Genomic DNA, 22,498 nt, shown 5'->3' with positions numbered 1-22,498 from the left:
ATTTTCCACCTTTGCTGATCTTAACCCAAAAAAGACCAACAGCACCATGTTTGTTTGATGCCATCAGAGTTACCTGTGCAGGTGTCCGGGTGCAGGTGCTCCTTGTGCTCCCACCAGGGCCGGGTGTTTCCCAGAGCTCGGACAAAGCTACAAAGGGCAGAAATGTGAGTTATTAATGGSCACAGTTACTGATGGATGATCTCAGCCATGGATTTCCTGAGCAGCCCCTCAGTGACATCACCTGAGTCTCCTCCACTCCATGGCACAGCACAGGGAACTCCCTTAAGGAGGGACAGGGCCTGGAACAGGAGCTGAGTGAGACAATTCCATGACAAAGGCCACCATCAGGCAAGTGATCTGKTTTCAAATCCAGCTGATCCATCAGAGTGGAAGCACCATCCTGGAGCAGCCAGGAATGCTGTGCAGCCTGCTTAGAAGAAGCCCARTTTGCTGCTGAGACCTCCCAGCTCTCTGTACTGGGGGGAGCAAGGACCAGCTCCTCAAAGAATCTGAAAATCACCAGAACCTGTAAATGCTACAGAGCAGAGGCTGTAAATACACTGTGTACTCACAGAAAACACAAAGAAATAAAWGTTGTCAAAAAGCTGAGTTATACTAGTAAGATAAAGCATATGGCCATTTGTTTATGGGCTGGTTTTGTTTTCAAACCATATGTGTCTAAAAAGCAAAGGTAGTATTTTTTACCATAAAGTACCTGTTACTGTAGGCTCAGTTGTCCCTTCTTTGCTGTGGAACTGGAACTGATTTACCTGAGGTGGTTTCTGCTGGAATTTACAGAAACACATTTTCTCATTTACTCAGCAGTAAATGCCACTTATAGGCAGTTTACTTTAGCTCATTTCCCACCTCAATTTCAGGTAGGTCCACCCTGACTGACTTTTTTTCAGGAACAAATTAGAAAAAAGTCAGACAGTATTTACTTTTTATAATTACAACAACATACATTCTGCCCTGTCTTTATCTGCCAGAAGGCAAAGTCTTGTTTTGCACTGAAAAGGAGAAAATCATCATCTGTTTTTTTATGACTGACCTTTCTGCAATGTGGAAGTTTCTCTGCCTCAGCTGTAAAATAAAAGCCAAAGCMAGCCCTGGTTGAGAAGTCCCTGACAACTCCAGCAGCCACCAGCCCACACCCAGTAACTCACCTTTACCTCCAGAACTCTGCTGCTGCTCTTCCGTGTTTTCTCTCTCATTTATTACCTTTAATCGTGGTCAGTTGAAACCTGAGGAAAGAAAAACACAGATAATGATGAGGACATGAATCACGTTTGACTGCACCTGTCTGTCAGCCCAGTWAAAAGTTGCACCAAACAAATCTGACATTTCAGAGCAAGCCCTGCACACGTTTGGGAGGCTCTGCTTGCTCAAGCAGCCCTGACCTGTCACAGCTCTTAAATATTTATTGGGAAAGGGCACCGAGAGGGATTTAGGAACTGTCCCTCAAACTGCTGAGGATTCAGGTGACACTCTATCCTAGCATTTCAGAAGATTTTAAACACCACCTTCTAGTAAAAATCTTATGTCAAGAACAGCAACTGCCCTCCTGCTTGGATACAGAATGATTACCTGATTATTTGATCCATTTRTAGGGTGGAAAATGAGCCAGCACAGCYATGGGCAGAGTCCCAGGGATCWTCTTCAGCTGCTATGAAGAAACTCYTTTGGTTCATGTATTCAATAYGACACTCAGGAACAARGCATTGACACTRTGAGAAATCCACAACTTTAAATCACTGAGATTTTCYTTTCTGAGTGCTGGGCATGCAAGGAAAAGCAGCAACAAAACCCAGATGAATTCATTCCTGTCTGCTTATTYTCTGTTTTTTGTGCAAAACCTGCGAGTTCAGAGGCTCAAAGCCTGTTAGAAGTCCTCGATGAAGGGTTGATTTAATAGCAGATATTCTTCTTCAACTTTTTAATCTATTACTGATGTTGTAATTCAAGTATTCTAAAAAGAGAAGGAATTTAGGATAGCAATGTTTTTAGCATTTCATTCTGCAAGTGTTCTATTACACAGATAAAAAGATAAAACCTACCTGTGTTTTCCCAAAATATGTGAGAAGTTTTTTGTTCTCTTAAAGGAAAAAAATTCAAAGGAATGTCAGTATCATATTTGGTAATTATTTTAGAAATAAGAAARATAAACAGAAATACATTACCTGTAAGTTTAAAGGGTTAAATCAAACCCAATGTTCTCCCCTCGACARTCTGATAAAGAGATCTGCAGTAACCTGTTTACTTGGAATGTGATTACATATTAATTAGAGAATAATGCAATTAAAAATACCAAGCAAGTTTACAGAGAATGAGACTTTCCTAAACATCATAAATGAAAAGGAAACTCCAAAAAATCTGGAGTGCAAGAGATGCATTTTATTGTATGCCCGTTACGATGAGTAACACATTTAGAAATAATAATCCCACAGAACAGTGACAATCTTATTTTACAGCGTGTACATCATTTTTTACAGCCACATAAAACACTTATTTGTCTAAGAGATTTCCCAAATTTTAACTTTTTGAAGTTTTAGAAATATAAAAAAAATTTATTCTCAAGGAACTGATTCTCATCTGGTGCAAAAACAAAATATGAACATTATCTGGAACACAAAGCCACAATATAGCATGAAGTTACAATTTCTCATGTGAACAGCTGTGTGCAAACATGAAGCAACTAAAAAAAGAAAAAAATACACATTATATGCATAACATTTATGACCAGGTTTTTCATTAAATAGCCCTAGACCAGCTCGTTATATAAGCGCCATTGGATTTGCAGCATGCTAACACAAAGCATTTTTAAAGGGATGCATATTTTAAATGTATACACTGTAAACTCAAGATCCACCTTCAAACTCTAGTGGCAGCAGATTTTTCTGGTTAAATACTGCATATATACTTTCTTACAGATTGAAAATGCATGTCTATAGCATGGTAAAGATCTTTTTTTAAAAGAATCGATTAAAAGGTGCAATTTTATGTCTATATGGAAAATTTTATATTAGGAGGTAGGACAGTAACTGTCATACCTGTTAAGAACACTGCCCTAAAGAACCTCTAAGTACTTTGAATTTTCATTAAAAAACCCCTACAGTTTTCAACTGTTTTTAATACTCTTTTTAGAGAAGACTTTAAAGTAGCAAGGAAAAAAATTAGTGTTGAGCCACAACACCATGAGCTGCATCCATTTTATCCTTTAAAAAAAAGAGTCAAATTCAAATTAATTTTGTTATATGTGTCATACTGAACAACATTCAACTGTAGTTTCAGATAAAAAAAGGGAAATTATATACATATACATCTTTAACCCTAGCACCAGAACACCACCTCTGAGACCATAACATAATGCTCTATTTTAAACATCATATCCTGCAATAAAATAGGTTAGCAGCTTTGAAAACCAGTAAAAAAATGCTTCTTGGACCTAAACTAATAAAGGAAACCAAAAAGTTTCCCTATGAAATGTTTTAAAAAAAACAAACCAAACCCAAACCAAACAAGGGWCACCCCCCCACACCCCCAATTTCGCCAGTTCTGGTATTGAATTTCTAGGCACAAGTTAAAACGTTGTGATGAAGTGTCTGACTACAACTCCCCGCTCCAAACTGCACAAGAAGTGAAGAGTGGGCTCTTTTGCAAACCCTCTGCAGCTCACCCCACCAGGGAWCTGTTTCCACACCGCAGACACACGCTGGGACTGACAGAATGGGTCACACAACCAGCTCAGCCCTGTCTTTTAGACTCAGYAATGACCAATACTGTTCACTTGGAGACATTCATCCATCTTCCTGCAAATTTAAGACATTCATCCATCCTCTGCATTCTATAGTGCTCTTTAGGTCCTGATAAGCAACAATCATAGGGCTATGAGATTCCCCTGCCAACCCTAATACTTTTTTTTTTAAGACTTTTAATACAAAGAATGTAAAGTTATGGTTTAATATCAAGCTTTGAAACCAGGAGAAACAGTTCGTGAGATTTATTATTTTCCCCAATGAGTGGATCACAGTTTCTAAAGCGCTTCCCCCTGGAGCTCACCTATCACATTACGGCCTCTTTGTGGTGCCTCATGATGTGCTGATTTTTCTCCGAGGGCCGGCGGAAACCCTTTTTGCAGTACTCACACCTGTGGGGGTAGTCTTTGGTGTGGATGGAGATGACGTGGCGCTTAAAGCCCGACGCGTCCGTGGTGCTGTACTCACAGTACTGGCACTGGTACACCTTCCTGCCGCTGTGGGTCTTCATGTGCTTCTTCAGTTCATTCTGCTGCCTGAAGCCCCTTTTACACCTTTTGCATTTGAAAGGCAGGTCCTTGGTGTGAACGGAGAGGATGTGCCCACTGAGCACAAAAGGATCGGATGTTTTGAACTCACAGTGCCTACACTGGTGGATCTTTTTCCCTTTGTGGGTCTCGCTATGCTTTTTGAGCTCCGAGGGCCGGTGGAAGCCTTTCTCGCACACCTCGCACTTGTGGGGAAAATCCTTGGTGTGAACAGAAATGATGTGGCGCTTCAGGTCGCTCGAGTTGGTGCTCTTGTGGTCACAGTGGGGACACTGGTGAGTCTTATGCCCTTGGAAGAGCTCGGTGTGCTGCTGCAGCTCCTTCTCGTCGGCGAAGGCCTGGGGACAGTGCTCACACTTAAAGGGCAGCTCGGTGCCGTGTTTGGTTTTGATGTGAGTTTTCAGGTTGGACTGGTCAGCGCACCTGAACACGCAGTGCTGACACTGGTATGGCTTTTCCCCCGTGTGGGTCCTCATGTGCTTTTTCAGCTCCGAGGGGTGGCGGAAGCCCTTCCCGCACTCCACGCACACATGAGGGAAGTTCTTGCTATGGACTGCCAGCAGGTGCCTGTTGAGCAGCCCCTGCTCTGCAGTCTCATAGTCACAATATTTGCACTTGTGGAGCTTGGGCTCCTTGTCCCTCAGGATGAGTTTATTGGAACTCAACGGGCTCGCCTCTCTGTATCTTCTYGTGTACTCTGTAAACTCGTGCGTTTTATCAACTTTATTTATAAGTTTATGGCTTTCCAGATGATTGTGGAAACTTACTTTTTTGTTAGTTGTAAAGTCACAGTCTGTACACTGGTATTTCTTCTTGATCATATGATCGGGATGGTTCTTCATATGCCTTTTCAAGAATCCTCTGGATTTAAATTTTTTCCCACAAATATGACAAGGGTAAACTGTTAAGGGCTGTCCATCAGGACCTATTATAACAGCTGTTTTTAAACAAACAAAAACAAGTTATGAAGGAAACACATTTACTGATGAAGAAGCTTTAAATCAGCCAAGTGCTGTTCAGATTCATGCACTTACACTTGCAGCAGAGAGAGAATGGCTCAGTAGTTTAAAAACAACCAATCCACAGCACCTATAGTTTATATAGTTCTGTTTTAGAAACTGCTCAAACAGATCAGGAATATCACATGTGCACTGAATATAGCCATGGGTACTTTTTAATAGCTCGCAACATTCCAATGAATTGCATCAGCCCTGAGCATACTGACTCTGAATAGCAAAATGTCACATTTTCTAGGCACAGAACTGGAGGGGGGAAGGACACAGGAAATAYGCAAATCATCATTTATAGCTTTTAATTCTGCATCAGCTTAAACAAGAGAAAAGGAATAGGACAGGAGCAAGTGGCACTCCATGACAATACCGTAACCATCCAGTGTTTACCTGTTTGCCATTGCCTGGCCTCTCCTCTCCTCCTTTTCTTGGTTTTTTGTTTGAGCACTCTATTAGTGCTAATGCTATCACAAATCTGCAGGTACTGTGTTGCATTACCGTTTTTGTTTTCTAATCGTGTATCCAAGTTATTTCCTAGAAACAAAAATTAGACACCATAAAAAACCTTAAATAAYTTGTTTCTTTGGGACTGATGACTGGAATTGCAAAGTAGCATTATCTACTTTTTAAAAACAAGCACTGCCCATTTCTCTATCAGCAATATACATTAAAAAGAAGTGTCCTAATATGAACCACTATCTATCTTTCCTGGCARAAATCAAGAGTATGATTGTTTAAACACTGATTGTTTTCTAAATATATTCCTTGATTTTTATTTAACTTGTTTTTACTTCTTAACAACTGCATTATCTGTCTGCAAAWCTACATTAAAAACTTGGCAGTGCCTCCCAACTTCCCCACCCCTCCAAAGGCCTTCAGGCATCCAGAATTGTTTTAATTCAAAATAGTAGAGAAAGACTGGGGAGTCCTTCAGTATCTAATTTATGGCTCATTCTTTGCATTCTCTGATTAGAAGCACTGACACAGAAATGCCTATTTTTTCAAACTAGTCTTAGTTTTAATGCTGTTAAAARCTCTCACCTGCCGCTTGACCATCTTCGTATCTTCGGGGAAGCCTTCTTTCATCTCCTGCAGAAAATGGTATTTTAGTCATTAAAAAACAGTATTATTTTTAAAGATTATGCTTTTGAAAGCCTGATTATGAGAGGAAACTAACCTAGCTAATAAGCACCACATTAACACCATCCAAGTGGAGATGTGGAGCTCAGCACTGTGTAATCATGAGCCTCAGGAGACAAAATCCCATCTCTGGGAGGAGTTGATATCCACCCCATCTGTGTTTGCATGTTTACCCTGCTGGCTCTCCTGCTTTTCATTATTAATATGCTTGTTTCTGCAAACTCTTAACCTCATCCATCCCCTCAGATACCRCTGCAGAGATTATCTGAAATGCAGCATTTGCTCCTGAGATGGAAGCACGTTATCTTTCTGGAGGAGAACCAGGCAGATAAAGGGACTTGGCCCTTATCAACCTCTCAGCACAATGGAGTTCTGGGAGAGGTACAGGGAATCCCTCAGGAGCACATTCCTCATTTTGCACTGGAAGTATTTGCTGTTATGTGCCAAAGCTCTGTGGTTCTGAACCACTTTACCAGCTCARCTCTTGGGCTCTCATTACCACACAAAGGAATTTTCACTAATTTGACTAATTAATTGTAACAGAAACTATGGATAACTTGGCACCCTCGTAACAAACATTTAACACACCAAAATCCAAGGAAATAATACAAAASAATAGACAGAATTCACAATATATCCTAAGACATTTCCACTATTTGAAGAYAAATCACCTTTTTCCTTTTTGTTTCTCACCTGAAGGACTAACAGGCTTAAGACATGTAGATAAACTGAAATTATTAGGAACATGTTTACACATTTATTCCTACTATTCCCTTTTTACAGTCTTTCCCCTTCTTCCTAGCTAATGTAAGATACTTAAGACTGTTCCRCATTAAGCATCAAACCCCACACAATCTGTACATCCAAGCTGGGATCAGAAACAAAATAAAAATTCTCCTAACAAGCTTTCTTTTCTAGTCCATGGAACTCAACACACAGCAATCATTAGATGGCAGAACTCAAGAGCTGCTTCCAAACCCCAAGAACAAGGTGAGGTCATCCCAGAGATTCTGGCAGCTGGATGAGGGAGCAAATAATGGCAGAGATTTTCAGGAAAGAAGCACRGGTTCCTACCGTAAGCAGCAGCCCAAGCAACGGGGACAAACGTTTTATTGACGCCAGAGTCCTCCAGCTGGGTGTCTGGAAGGGATGTGGCTTCTTCTTCCCCTACAATAACTTCCATATAAACTTCATCTGCTATTTCAGCACAGCCTGGATTAAGGGAGGAGAATAAATCTTTAGTTTCATTCTGCCTGTAGTAACTTTTCCTTCATTTAATTTGCTTTCACTCTGATACCCATTATAAATTAATTCTCTTCCTTTGGYATTTAGGGGATCATTGCTTATTCAGACATTCCTTAAAGAGAGAAAACATGTATCAACAATTCCAATCCAAAACAAATCCCACAAAGTTTCCAATACACAAACTCATAAACTTGCAACTGATGACATYTGCCACTTTGTCAGAAAGCTGCTTTAAGTCACAGTAGAAAAATAGAAAAATAAGAAGTTTGACTAACCTCATTAACTTCATCCATGGACATGTTAAATTTAATGTAAATAATGAAATGATTGCACACTATGCACAAAGTACACTATCACATCACTTTAAAATAATTATAGCATGCTTTTTATTTTTAGGGAAGGTGAGTTTAGTTTTCTGCTACTTGAGGCTCAAGTATSTTTCAGAAAAAAATAAAAATGTCCATGTGAACGATGGTCATATTGGTGTACAAACAGCATGAGAAACAAAAAAAGTATCTTATCATTCTTACTAATATCTTCATCTTCCTGAGARGAGTCCTTAACAGCCATGTAAACCATTTTTTCTCGTTGCATTCTCCCAACCCCTCCTTGTTCGATGACTCCAGCTACAGAATGGCCATTGTGAAAATCACTCTCGGTGACAATTTCTGTCCCACCTTCAACAAAAAGARGTTACACACATTAAGTCAAGGTGAACAAAGCCACTGGTAAGATTAATTTCACAGTTAAGTATTTTTTTCTCATTTACAACAAAACTGCTTTTCMTAAAATTCCAATTAAATGTTTTTACATCCAAGTCTGTCATAAAATCATGCAAGTTTGATACTCTGGAAGAGATGAGCAAAAAGATCTCTGGGTGTGTCCTGATAAATTCAAGTCTGAATTGTATTTTGGGGACAGGAGAATGATCCAGGTGAGCTGTGCATCCCCTCACTGCACTGGCAGTGCTGGTCTATCCATGGGGAAAGGGAACTGCAGAGCATTTCTGAGTCCCCTGGTTCCCCTACAATCCCAGGAATCCTCCCCTCTCTGTGCCAAGGCCACCAAAGGCTGCCACCAACCAGAGGGATCCACTCCAGAAGCTCTGCTGTGCTGACACAGTCTTGCAAAGTCASAGAAGAGCAGCAGCTGAAAAAACAGCTGCAGACACACAAACACTTCTACATTTGGGCTCTGGCTGCCTGAAAATAGCCCTGCTAATAAAAAAAGAACTCGAGACTAATCCACACCCAGCATTCACTGCATCTGGGCAGCTCCACAAATGTCACGTTCTACAAAATACTCCAGTCACTGGATAACATGGAATTAACAACAAACAAAAACCCAGAAGAATAAACAGGATTTCAAGGTACCTATTTCGACATCRTCTTCAGCTTCAGCTTTAAATATGTACACTTTGATAACTTCTGAACCAAAGCCATCATCTTTAGCAACATCATCATTTGCCACCTCGGTACTGATCTTCAAGGGAGTGCTTCCTATATGGTCCAATTTCTCTCCAACATCATCTACTGCAAAGAGAAGAGAATAATAATGAGGTTCAAACACATTTTTAGAAGTCAAAGTAATCAGTAGCATGATTTTCTCCACTATTCTCCCCATGCACAGGAAAGGTTTGTATTCATAAGTGGCCTTTTAAAGCAGCTCATCTCAAGAAACTTAAAAAGAGATTCCAGAAATTGAAGTTCAGTATTATTGTAACTCAGGAAACACAGCAGGAATTACAGAATGAAGGACACAAGAGGGAGCTTGTCATCAAAAGGAATGAGGTAACTGGTTATGGCTGAAACTATTACTCTTACAAAGCAAAAATGTGTCAGTAATTTAAATAAAAAAGCTATACAAAAGTGTTTAAAATTAACTCAGAATTGCCTGTTTCAGTCTAAGAGTTCTCAAAAGTTTCACTAATATACTGGTGACTAAAATTTAGTAGCTGAGATTCTTGATGACTTGGAGTAAATCCCCAGCTAAAGAAGTGTGCATCAAAAATCTGACTGTGTCTTCTCCCGAAAAGAAATTATGATTTCATCCACTTTATCCACTTGAAAACATTAATGAAGATCAATGCATAATGTACAGCTGATTAAAAGATGCAGTGACAATAAATCCAAATACTATAGTGAGAGATGATTGACTTCTCATTCTTTACACAACTCACTCACTGATTATTTGSTCTATACATTCAAAATGTTCATTTAATTAAAAAAAATACATTCAACTGTTAAAAGCAAAGGTTAAAAGGGCATTCACAGAGATGTCCACGATACACTTCAAATTGCCAACAYAGAGGGCACTGAACTCAGCATCTCTCTGACACATGTACCAACACACTTCTCGTGGAGGACAAATTTAGCTCCTGTGCAGATGGTCAACACAAACCTGTGCAATGTTGTACAAACACCCAYTGCAGTCCTCTAAATAGAGGAGAATTCCACAAAAYRTAGAYAAAATCTGAATGAAACACATTCCAGGGAAACAGCAACTTACTGCACATGTAACATTAAAATATGTGTGCACTAAGCAAAAATAACCTCATTAAAATAAACACTGAAGTGACAGCAGAGCTTCCTGACTTCACATAGATGCCAAGGGCTCTGATTCCTGGGAAAGGGATTACCTGGGATGGCTGCAGTGGTCCCCAGTCCCATCCCAGTTTCCTGCCCCCAGGGCACTGGTGGCTGCTCCCAAGAGCTGCTTTAACCCCCTGAGGCTCCAGCCCGGGCTAAACTGGAGACACTTTGATGCTCTGGGCAGTCACTGGAGGTGCTCAGAGCCTGCCTGGAAGGAGCAGAGGGGTGGGAATCCACCTCAGCAATCCCAAACTAAACTCTTCCCACTCACAGACAGGATTCCAGGGACACCTCCCCAGCTCCCAGCATTGGCAAACCTCATTTCTGTTCACTCATCTTGGACTGCACCATGTGAGTACAGAATTTACTGAAGACAGAACTAGATAAAATGCAGGAAAGTACAAATAAATATTTGTTTTCCTTTTAGAACCTCGATGTAGTCTATATTTTGATGAATATTAATATTCTGAGTTGGAAGGGACCCACAAGGATCACCAAGTCCAACTCTGAAGTGAATGATCCATACAGGGATTAATCTCACAACCTTGCTGTTACCAGCACCAGGCTCTATAACCTGAAACCTTCATGGAAAACATTAAAAAATGGTGGTTTAGCTGTTTGGAGGATTTGTGGTTTTTTTGTAACCAAGAGATTAATTGCATTTTTGAAAAGTATCAAATATGGATCAGGAAAAAAAATCCTCAGGAAGATAGTTTTGGGTTTTTTAATTAAAAAAAAACCTAAATCTCAACTGAAATTGCTGCCAGGAACATCAAGCCCTTAATGAGTGAGAGTCTGACATGTGCTGAGTGATGTTGGTGTTACCTGCAGGACACTGGCAACAGCCAGAGCACAGACCCTGAGGGAAGCACTAACAGAGAACCAAAATATTCCTCTGACACTCGAGTTTYCCAGCACCAGGTCATTCCCAGCCTTTATATCCACTGTGGGAGTGTCACTGCATCTGCTAATTGACATTTGTTACRCTGCCAGAATGGGATTGTCAGAAGAGAGGAAAGTGGAGATGCTAAAATACCCTTATCTTGGAATAAGTATTTCCATACATTTACTAAGCAGGGGTTTATTACTGTTTTTTTTTTTTTTCCCTGCAAAGCTTTTAACATTTATAAAGGTTTCTTATCCATGTTCTGCAAAGTGATAAATATGTGTTGAATTTAATACAGTGACCATTTTCACTGCATGTCTGAGTTTTTGAAGGACTGGAGCTAACTCCCAGTACAAGGAGGGATTATATACCCAGCTCTATACATGCTGCCAAAAAGAGTATTCCAAAGCTTATAAACTCTATAAATTCAGAATTGGGAGGTGGCAAAAAAGCTCTTTTCAAATCTGCAACTCAAGCAACATTGACTTTTTCTAAACTCATAAATATTATAAATGTCACACRTTACCAGTTTAACAGAAATGAGTATTTCTGTCCTGGGAGGTTATTTACCAACAGCAACTTCTGCTGAACAGGGGAGCTATCACATGTGYAATAGAAAATTTTCTTTATGGTAGATTTTCCAACTATTTAACTAATATTGTGTGACTCTGTACCACTATGGGGCTGGTGGAATAATGTAAGAAAAAAATCCCACAATTTTTGATAGCTAACAGGACATCAACTGCAATGCAACRAACATTACATAAAGGAAAAAAATGAGGAATTTTTCAATTTTTGTAAGAATGTTTCCAGCAAAAAAACCCCTAAACCATGAATATAGCATGTACACTCACATATTGTGTTTTAAACRTTTCATACAAAGCCCCCAAATCTTCAACATCCTTTAAGTACTARGGAGTCCTGTTTTAGAGGGGCAAACTTACAACAGTATTTTTAAAATTTGTGGTTACCTCCACACCATTCACCATCCTGTGTGTTTTTGAAGATATTCAGTCTTTACAATTTTAGCCTAAAAAAATGGAAACCTATCAGGAAGTCTGTGTATCGAAGGCCTCTGGGATCACTTTTCCAAAAAAGCAGAAGAATAATACAGCAAAATTTGGAAAATATCAACTGGGCTGAGAAAATGATACCAATATCTAACACTCATAGAGTGTTAAGATGTTGCTTTTTGTTTCAAATACAACAAAACACAGTGAATTGGCAATTGCTTGCACCTAAATTGCTGTCTTATATGAAGTGATCTCACAGTTTCCATCTATCTTTTAAGCAGATTTMGGTTAGAGAAAACACAGCAGGACAAGCAATCTTTGTCAGGTTACAAAATATTATTGCTTTTTAAAACAGCTCATGAAAATATCCTATTGTCTACGTAAAGTGCCTTCAATCACTGCTAACCCATCAGAGCTTTTTTTCCCAAGGATAGCTCATGGGAACAGRGAATGCTTCCTTTCTGTCAATGGAATATCAAAGTGTCTTCCAGTTCTGACTCATCCACCAGAAGCACTATATGTTATTATCTCATCCCTTCAAATTAACTGAAAAAAAACACAACAGAGACCCTTCATAAATAGATGCTGAATCCTCCTGAGTAAAGAAGCTTTAAAGGAAAACTCAGCACGCTCCCAGTGTTACACTTACCTGGCTTGGCTGTTTTCAGGTGTGTGATGTCCAGATTCACCGTGGATTGCCAGCTCCCAATCCATGTGATGCCTCACATGCACTATGCTGGTGATACCACAGCCACCAGAGGAGCAACACGAGGGCAAGATAAGTCCCATGCTTTGACAATTCTCCGGGTTTTTCTAAGGTCTGATCTACTTAAGTCCCATAGGTTCAAATAGAGGAGTTGGAATCCTAAAATGTTTAGCAAATGAGGCAACASTGTAAGACACTAGAAAGGAGGTGTTGGTGGCACAGTACCTTACCCCCGGGCCAGCTCCAGTGTGGGTCAGTGGTGGCTTTGAGGTCACCAGAATAGTGCATGGGGCCGGCACGCGGAGCGGGGGCTGGCAACCCGCTGTGGGTCTGAATATCGCAAACCTGAAAAACAAAAGAGGGGAGGCTTCAGCTGCACTGCCCACTGCCCCTGCACCACGGGGTGTGCTGCTCTCCAGCTGCCATCTCACTCTCTGAAGGGTTCGGGGGCCCACCACCGCGTTTTGGGGTCATTTCCTTTTGATSAAGGTGTTCTGATGGTTTAAAGCAAAGGCCGTGAACACCCTGTGGTATTCATCTTGTGAACGGATCAAAAATAGATTTTTTAAGTCCTGTGTTTAAAAAGCTGAATTTATCTGCAGAGTGGAGATAATCTTCCAATGAAAAATTCCAATCAAAACATCATACACAGACACACGACTATCAAGATGAACTTAAGTGTTGTCCAAATAGTATTTACACAAAAAATGTAATTACCACAAGTTTATAAAGTACCTACATGGGAATGTCACCTCAAAATGGTGAAAAATCACCTTTCAGTGAAGTCCCATCCTAACCCAACCCATTCTGAGGTYCTATCATTTAAGTTGTAACTCCCAACAAGCACAAGGGAAATTAAAATTCCACAGTCAGTTCCATATCCGAAAATGTAGCATTCTGGTAGTTCCCAAATGTATTCCACAGAACAACTTGTGGTATTTCCTAAGGGCATATCTGGTATTTTATGTAAAGTCTCTCATTTKTAGATGCTAAGTTTCATTAAAAGACAGCTAAGTCCTTTGAAATTCTTATCACTTTGGTGTGATTTACATTATAAAACTGTTCAACAGTCCTATATATACACCCCAAACGAAAGACTGTAAAATTCACTTTCTACAATATTTACAACATCAGACAGTCGGAAAAATGTAAATAAATAAAAAGAATTTTGACCTGCTTGATAAATTGAAGCCTTTATCTACTCTGCATAACACGTTATCTCCACAAACAAAACAAAATCAAGGGCAGTATTTAAACAGTAAAAAAATTAAACACTGCATCAGAATGGCTCATTTCTGATGACAAAAACATACCAGCAGACACTTTACAGGGCCAGGCTGGCATCCCCAGCACAACACAGGCTCARAACACAGGAAATACAACAGAGCTCATTTTTATCAGTGATGCAGATGAGGGGATCAGCTTTGGAGATGACACTGGATTGGGGGAGTGTTGATGCTGGAGGGTGGGAAGATCTGCARGGGAGTCTGGACAGGCTGGATCCATGGGCTGAGGCCAATCGTGTGGGATTCTCAGGTGCCCTGGGGTCACAGCATTCCCGTGGAAAGCTCCAGGCTGGGGTAGAGAGGCTGGAAAGCCAAGAAAGGCCCTGGGGGTGCTGGTGACAGCAGCTGGACATGAGTCCAGGGATGCTCAGGAGGGCAAGAGGCCACTGGCACCTGAGCTGACCCAGTCATGGTGTGAACAGGCACAAAACCCTGGGGACCTCCAGCCCTGGGGGCAGCTCTGGGACTCTCCTGACAAGGACATGGAGGGGCTGGAGTGAGTCCAGGGAAGGGTCTGGAGCCCCAGGAGAGGCTGAGGGAGCTGGGAAAGGGGCTCAGCCTGGAGAAAAGGGGATCAGGGGGACCTTGTGGCTCTGCACAACTCCTGACAGGAGCCAGGGTGGGGTCAGGCTCTGCTCCCAGGGAACAGGAGGAGAGGGAACGGCCTCAGGCTGGGCCAGGGGAGGCTCAGGTTGGATACTGGGAGAAATTCCTTCCCTGAAAGGGCTGTCCARCCCTGCCACTGCCCAGGGCAGTGGTGGCATTCAAAAGCCATGTTGATTTAACCCTTGGGGACATGGTCAGTGGTGGCCCTGCCAGCGTTGGCAGAATGATTAAACTCAATRATCTTCCAGCTCCTTCCCAACCTAAATGATTCTATGATTGCCTTAATTTATCTGAATGATTACTTAAAACAAAATCCTAGATGAATAATGTAGATTCCAACTGTGACTATTCAGGCACATCACGATTATACATCTATAAAAATTTAATTTGCTGAAAACTAGGTCTCAAAGTGGCTTTGAAACATTGTGAAAGGCAGGCTGGAGAACACCTGACAGAACCATGAATGTGTCAGACACACGTGGGGCCATCAGGTGACTGAAAACTTCATTTGCTCTGGTCTGAGTGCAGGATATTCAACATCAATCCCACTCATCTGTCTCAGAAGAAATCCCAAAGATGACTGTACTTACAATGACAAGGGAAATAGCCAGTTATGGAATAAACTCATCCCAAGTACTCTGCCAGAAAGGAGGRATTTGTTCAGTGAAACAACTGACTGTAAAAATGGTGTTCCTTTAGCTACAAAAACACACAGGATTTTTTTTTTGTTGCAGGTCTAATTTGCTTTTTAGACTATTTCTGAAGTTCTTGTTCAAAAAAACCCCTCTTTTTGACTTCTGTTAGAAACATAGTAATGATAGAAAGCTTTAAAAATCACTGTTGTTCATCCTATACTGAATGAAAATAACTATCAAAATATATTTTGTATAAGGGACATAAATGTTGTAAGAGAGTGACATCATTACAATCACAAATCAGTCRTGTCCTCTGTCATGAAATTTTTAATAAATGCAGCTTGTTGTGAACAGACTGACACTTCGACACACTTGGCATTGACTTYTTATAACATATTTCTTCTGACTAAATAAAACCTATTTTGACCTACTCACGTTTCAGTAAGTGATTTGGAGAAGTCAAGAATTTTACATTAGCTACCATACATTTTATCAAATAACAATTGGTACCTTGGGTATAATTTAATCACTGAAGAAACATAAAGTACCCAAGATCCTTTCAGCAGCCAACTTCAGCTACTTTTCAACAGGATCATCTGGAGCTGGATGCTGTGTGGGAACTGGAATGTGTTAATGAGCCAATCCATTAATGCACACAACCCCTTATTGCCAAGTTCAGCCCACAGCAGCACAACAGACAATGAAATACCTATTGTAATTTTYAACACGCTAAACAAACCTTATTTTGTGGACACACTGAGAAAACTTTGAGTTAGGGATCAGCTGTTTCWTTGTGGATTCTCCTGATTAGGCCCAACATGTTACTTTCACATGAAAATTTTGCACAATATCGCAAAATACCTGCAGTGTTTTTTAGAAAAAAAGTAGTATATTCAAAATAAATGGAATGTTTAACTTTCCAAGGTGTTTTTCCTTAATTGCCTGGAATAACTAGTTTCAGAAACACGAATATGCACTCTCACTCACTCAGCAGCATCAATGTCCTTCTCTTTCTTGCTGTATCAGTGAGTTTGCACCAAAATTCCCAAATCCAGACACCAGGAATGAACTGGGCACCAGCCCCAAGAGTCCAGTTACAGGAACTTCTCCCCACCAGAGCACTTGTGGCTCCATCTCCCTCTGTGGAACTTACAAGATATCATCAGGTAATCTTCAGATGTGCTCTTGCCATCGTCATCATCCTCGGTTTTGATGGTGACAGTGGAGCCAGGGACAGTCCCAGATGTCTGGATGACAGCTTCTGAATCCGAGTTGGTCACCAGCACCTCCTCTGACACCATGGTGGGCGAGTCAGCCCCGGCCACCGAGTCCTGCACCACGTGCTCCAGGTGTCCCTCAGGGCCCGCCACAAGGTCAGCCACAAACACCTGCTCGGGAACCCGCACGGTCTCCGTGATCAGGTCAGAAGTCAAAACGTGGTCACTGGTGTCCAAAGCCTCTTCGATGGCAACGTCAGCCTCCAACACGGAGTCGGGAACGATGACGCTCTCCGTGACSACGTCCGTCTCCGTGATGATGTCGGGGCCCTGCACCACCTCGGCTGCCAAGCCATGATCCAGAGTTATCCCATCATCTGTGACCACGTCAGAAACCAGCACAGCTTCGGGGACTGACACAACAATGTGGTCTCCATCGATGTGAGCRGTGCCAGCCATCCCAGCCACTGGGGAACAATGATGAACCAAGAGAAAAATGTTAATTATTGCACCGGCAACTGGTTTATCCAAGGAATGGGTTATCATAAACAAGTTAAACACAGACGTAAAAATCTGTTACTTCTCAACATCCACATTTTGCATTTCACCTGATAAACACTATCCAAAGCAGCCTGTCTTGTACAAATTAACAAACAAAACATATCACTTCAAGACATAATGTAGACTTTGTCCCAAACCTAGGATCTGTTGAAAACTAAGAGCCAGTTTACAGTTTATCCTCTTTTTTTAAAATTCCAAGTTAGAAAACATTTCATTGCAGCAGCAATGTGAACCTTCATGAAATTCTTGCGTGACACTGGAAGTGTGGTAACAAACCATTAATTGCTGCTACAGTAGGAGGCCTCATCCTTTGGACTGCATGGGCCTTGTTAAAAATAAACACTCAGTTGTACACAATAATGACACTAAAACTTCCAACAACTTGCCACATCACAAAGAATGGCTGGAGGTAGAAACCTGGTTTTCATTAACAGACTGGACTGGCCAGTCATATTTGCAGACTACTTTTCTAGACATAACAAAGAATGCACGGTGAACTATTTTAACACACACATAAACAGCAGTTTTAATCTTAATGAAAACACTCACGAAAATGGTACTTATCAGGATGAAAAAAAAAATAGCTAACATTATTCAGTATTGGACTTCAAATGCAAATATCTTCATCTAAAGACATGGTCCCTCCCATAACCTGAAAAGGTCATCTCCTGTATTTTGCTCATTATTTTTAATAGTTAAAATGTTTACCAAAATCCTGCATGATCATAGTGTGAGGCATTTTGGATTCTTGTGTTTGCAATCCAAGACTTCCRCCACCTGGATCCATATTCAGCCAAATTCATTCACAAATAACTGCAATAAAACAGAAATGAGAATTTATGTTTAACAATGTTCTTGTGTTGAACAGCTTTACTGGATTGATGTGTTACACTGACAAAAACAGAGACGTATTTACCCACAAATTCAAGAAAAACATAAGCAATACTTCATACAATTCACTTTATTATTTTGGTTTATATTTTTTTACTTTAGCATAACCAGAAATATTAGCAATTGTGCACAGAGCAGTCACCTCTGCTCTGCTCCTGATAACTAATTATCAAGACTGGTGATTCTGGATGTGTGGAGCTATAATGTAGAAAGTGGAGAACTGAATTTGGAGTATCAATTTTTCCAATTCTTTCAAAATTTGGATATATGAGACACTTCAAAGCAAATTTTAACATGTAAATTTAATTAAGAATGCTGAATCTCTCTGACAAGGTAGAGCTACACAAATTCACTTCCAGAGCAGAAGAAACCATGAATCATGTGACAGAATGCTGCCATAAAACACAAGGGAGAAGGATAAAACCAGCATTCCAACATGTTATTTGCATTGCTACTGAACACTGAAGCRTGGAGATTCTGAATTATTTTGCAACCTCCTGCAACCCAAAGGACTTTWCACAAGCTCCCAGCTCCATGTGAGCTCCATATGCTCCACAGAAGCACCCAAAGGATCACACAGAGCTCAAGGCTTTCACAGGTGAAAAATCTCCAGCCTAAAAAAACCCTCTGTTGCACAAGACTAAAATCTTGTACTTTCCTGCCCTCTGGTATTCAAGAACCAGAAAAAGTGACAGCATCATAGAGCAAACAAGGAGTTTCAGGAGTTGTGGGAAATGACCACAGAGTCAGAGCTCAGAACTACATGAGCTGGGTGGTGCAAAAACGAGCAGGGATTAATAATATTTCATGAGTAAGTCTCCAGAATATGGTGCTTTCCTCTTGTAACACCAACCTTGGTTTTGCTCTCCTGGATCTCATAAAAGAAGTTATCAGTACCCTACCACAAGAATTCATTAGGTCTCAGCATCTAAATCCAAACTATGATGGAAATTCCAATTACTCTGTGGTAAAACACACTTGACAACCCCACTGCAGTGATTTACACCTCGAGAGCCAACACAGCCAGGGAAGGTGAATAATGAAACAAATCAAGCTGTAGGAACAAGTACCCAAAATCTGAGATACCTCTAAGGAAGCATCAAGGGGCCAAGAAGAAGAGCCAGAACCTCAAAACTCCTGAGCTCCTCCAACCAAGGTGCCCAGTGATGGCAGTTGCAAGGAAAAGCCACCGTTCCAATTCCACTCCAAAATCCAACTCTTTCAGCATTGTAAGGATCACTGAGCAGCTCCAGAACCTCAATGCAGTGCTCTGTGACTCTTAAATGATCACCACAMCCATCCAAAATTCTCACAGCAGCTAATGAAGCCTTCCTAGTACAAAATAGGATGCAGCTCTAGACCATAAATGGCTCATTTAGCTCATTCAGAATTATGGCAATAACTAACATTTCCTGACCACAGCCTTTATATCAGATAATCATTTTTTTCAGTGTAAAAGGATAAGAAAAATTATTTTAACTTATATAAATCTGAGATTACAGGAAGAATATGCAAGACTTTTTTTCCTTCTCAATATATCTTATTTTCAGATTAAATAATTAGATGCACAACTAGATTACATATTGTGGTACACAGAAAAATTCAATACAAAGTAGGACTGTAACTTGAATTTAAATTTCTGCTGGGAAAGCAAATTATCACTAAAAAGAGTATTTTCCTGGTAGTTAACAGGACTAGAAAAATAACTAAAGTTATGGGATGGCACCTTCTGTGCATGGAGTGCCAGCAATCCCTCAGATTTGCCCTATAAAGAGAGGGATGATGACACAAAGGCAACAATCCCACTGAAAGCTGCACCAACCCTATGAAGAATGTTCTTGCAAACCCTCACTGCAGACAAAGGACGGATTGAAATCAACCATACAATCACAAGTTTATTTTTTAATCTCAACTTTGGGATCTTAAARGAATGCAGTGAGAGCAGGAAAAGCCCTTCCTGCTGCTGGAGAATGAAGCAGGGCCAAGGCCCACGGCTCCCCCCAACCAGCTGCTTTTGCTCAAAGGTTGCAGCAGCACAGATGATGCAGTTTCACATGTCACATAGGCAGGCAAATCTTGTTACTGGGAACAGCAATAAAAAAATGCAGTGCAGTGATTAATTGTGGTTCTTCTCAGCTTCCTCCTGTAGTACACTGTGTAACTCACCCACACCACCACAGACAGATCCAATCACGGGTTTGCAAGGGGAGAAATCAGGCAGAAAGGCACAATTCCATACCCTGTCACAATCCCAAACTTATCCATTCCTCTCTTCCTCTAACTTGTAACATCTCAGGTTTTTCCTCTCAATTCCCCTTCTCCTCTGGGTATTTAAAGACAGTGAAAATGCTTTATTAGCATCAGCCAATAAAATATGCACTTTACAATATCCCATTAATATTTTCATTGATTTTTTTTTTAAATTACAGCATGCTATCTTGGCTCAGGAATGAGCACATTATCATCAGAACCCAAAATGAAATATTCCATGCAACCTATACTGAGACTCCCAGAACAGTCTCTCAAAGCTACATTTTTAAAATATGACTATATCTGGAACTGTTTGGCTTTTCTGAAAAATAACAGTTCTCTTTCTAATGAGCCTGAGGTTCATTTCAACCTAGTTCAGCTCTTTATGCCAAAGCTCTTCCTTAGATGGGGCTCAGCTGAGACAAGCAATGAATTTTAGAGCAGAAGGAGGGATCTCTGACCTGACTACAGGCAGGAACACGACTGTAAATCACTTCTGCACATGGTATTTTTTAAAATCAAAGATAATGGCTGGCAGTTTGGGATGACCTAAGAACAAGTAATAGCAACACTCAACTGAAAAACTAGTGAAAGTTCCCAGTTTAGAACTGATCTGTTCTTAGCTTATTCTTCATAAAAGAAGTATTACAAAAATCCCCCTTTAATATTTTAATTTTAGAGAAAGTTTAAGAAAACACTCCAACTGTAAGTATCTTCAGTAAATATCTTCAGTAAACCAATGCTTCAGCATTTCTACCCTTCCCAGGAAAAACAGGGTGTCATTCGTGTTCCCAGAGGGACAAGGAAACTCCCAGTCCCTACTCTGGCTTCCAGGCATTGTTGCMGAATTTAAAATGTGTATAACATAAACAAGACATCTATGAATGCCAATTACAACTCGCCAGTTACAGCTTAAACACATGCCCTTCATTAATGTAGCTTTAGGAATGCATTTTATGTGGTCCTGCATTAAGCATCTCCCCAGTTTACACACACCTTTATTCCCAGTRCATTCAGGTGATGTATTTTCACATGAAGCCTAATTGCATGGCCAGCCCTTATTCTCCCCTTTTAAACAGTGCATTCYTTCTAAATAATTTACATCATGTTTACATGCTCCAAAGGAAAACACATCATGCACTGCTGGTGTTTTGGATGTTCACAAGCTTCATATGAGATTTGTATTAAACCAAAAGGACCAGGCTCAGAAAAAGAGCAGTGTAACAATAAACTTCTAYGCCGTTGAAAAATACAAACCAGATGTTGTATAATCATTTAATTTCTTAATATTCAAGTTGAAGAAGAATTATCCTCCCYTGATGACACCTCACTGTTTCAATTYTTCCCCCTAATTTTAATGCAGCAACACAACGTTGACAGAAACGCAATGAGAAACATCCTGCTTGYGCAGAAATCTTAATTAGAAAAACCCAATTAACAGAATAACGTGCAGCTTAACACAGACCCTTGGCAGAGAACAGACTGGGTATGAAAAACCAGCATATCCATTTTAAAGTCCTTTATTGTGTCCACCTAGAAAGCACCACGACAACTTAACACCCTAAACCCATTTAAAACGCCACAGACAAAACCAGCGAACGAGATTTTGTCTCGCTGCCTGAAACGCGATAAAGGTTCTCAATACAAAACAGTGGGTAAAAGAACAGAATAGAAGAAAAAATTTACATCTACGCTTTGCACCGACAAAACTTCCCGWGGTAAAAATGACGGGCAGAGGCGGCGGTGGCTGCCCAAGGGCCGGGGCTGGCGGTGCCCGGCGCWTCCCGGCGGCTCCCGGCGCWTCTTTCCCTCCCTCCCTCCTTCCCTCCCTCCCTCCCGCGCGTGCCCGGCGCGGGCGCGCCCGCGGTGCCGCCGGGGCGGGGGGAGGCGGCGGAGGGAGCGCGGGGACAAAGGAGCGGCTGTCCCGCGGCGCTGCGGGCCGGGAGGAGGCGAAGCCGCGGGGATAAGGCCGTCCCGGCGAGAATAACCCCGTGCCGGCCGGGATAACGCCGTCCCCCCGGCCCCGAGCCGCGGCCTCCCCGCCCCGCCGGCGCGGCCGACATCTTGTGTTCCGCCATTTTCTGCCCGCCCGCGCGGCCCCTCCGCCGCCGGGCCCGCCCGCACCGCCCCGAGCCGCGGCACCGGCGGGCCCGGCCGG

At 41.3% G+C, this 22,498-nt stretch overlaps 1 protein-coding gene across 4 annotated transcripts; it reads right to left on the bottom strand.

Annotated features, from left to right (window-relative positions):
* On the bottom strand, nt 1-18,074 carry ZNF711 (zinc finger protein 711). Of its 4 annotated transcripts, XR_008965986.1 has the most exons (10): nt 17,908-18,074; nt 16,575-17,105; nt 9,072-9,230; nt 8,229-8,375; nt 7,528-7,665; nt 6,355-6,402; nt 5,704-5,847; nt 1,588-5,240; nt 1,167-1,244; nt 8-147 (listed from the first exon to the last, which is right to left on the bottom strand). XR_008965986.1 is itself a non-coding variant. In XM_057376184.1 (8 exons), the coding sequence occupies exons 1-8, from the start codon at nt 17,984-17,986 to the stop codon at nt 4,063-4,065; spliced, it is 2,424 nt and encodes an 807-aa protein (XP_057232167.1). In that variant the 5' UTR covers nt 17,987-18,074; the 3' UTR covers nt 1-4,062. The 4 variants fall into 4 exon arrangements, 1 of the variants encoding a protein (XP_057232167.1); XR_008965985.1 differs by having other exon boundaries at nt 2-1,244; XR_008965987.1 differs by having other exon boundaries at nt 3-1,244; nt 5,812-5,847; nt 17,908-18,068.
* Between the last annotated feature and the right edge of the window lie 4,424 nt (nt 18,075-22,498).

Source organism: Malurus melanocephalus, unplaced genomic scaffold (genome assembly GCF_030028575.1).
Source record: "Malurus melanocephalus ecotype Western Australia unplaced genomic scaffold, MMel_1.1 scaffold_272, whole genome shotgun sequence".
NCBI lineage: Eukaryota > Metazoa > Chordata > Aves > Passeriformes > Maluridae > Malurus > Malurus melanocephalus.
This window is presented reverse-complemented; position numbering and strand designations above follow the sequence as displayed.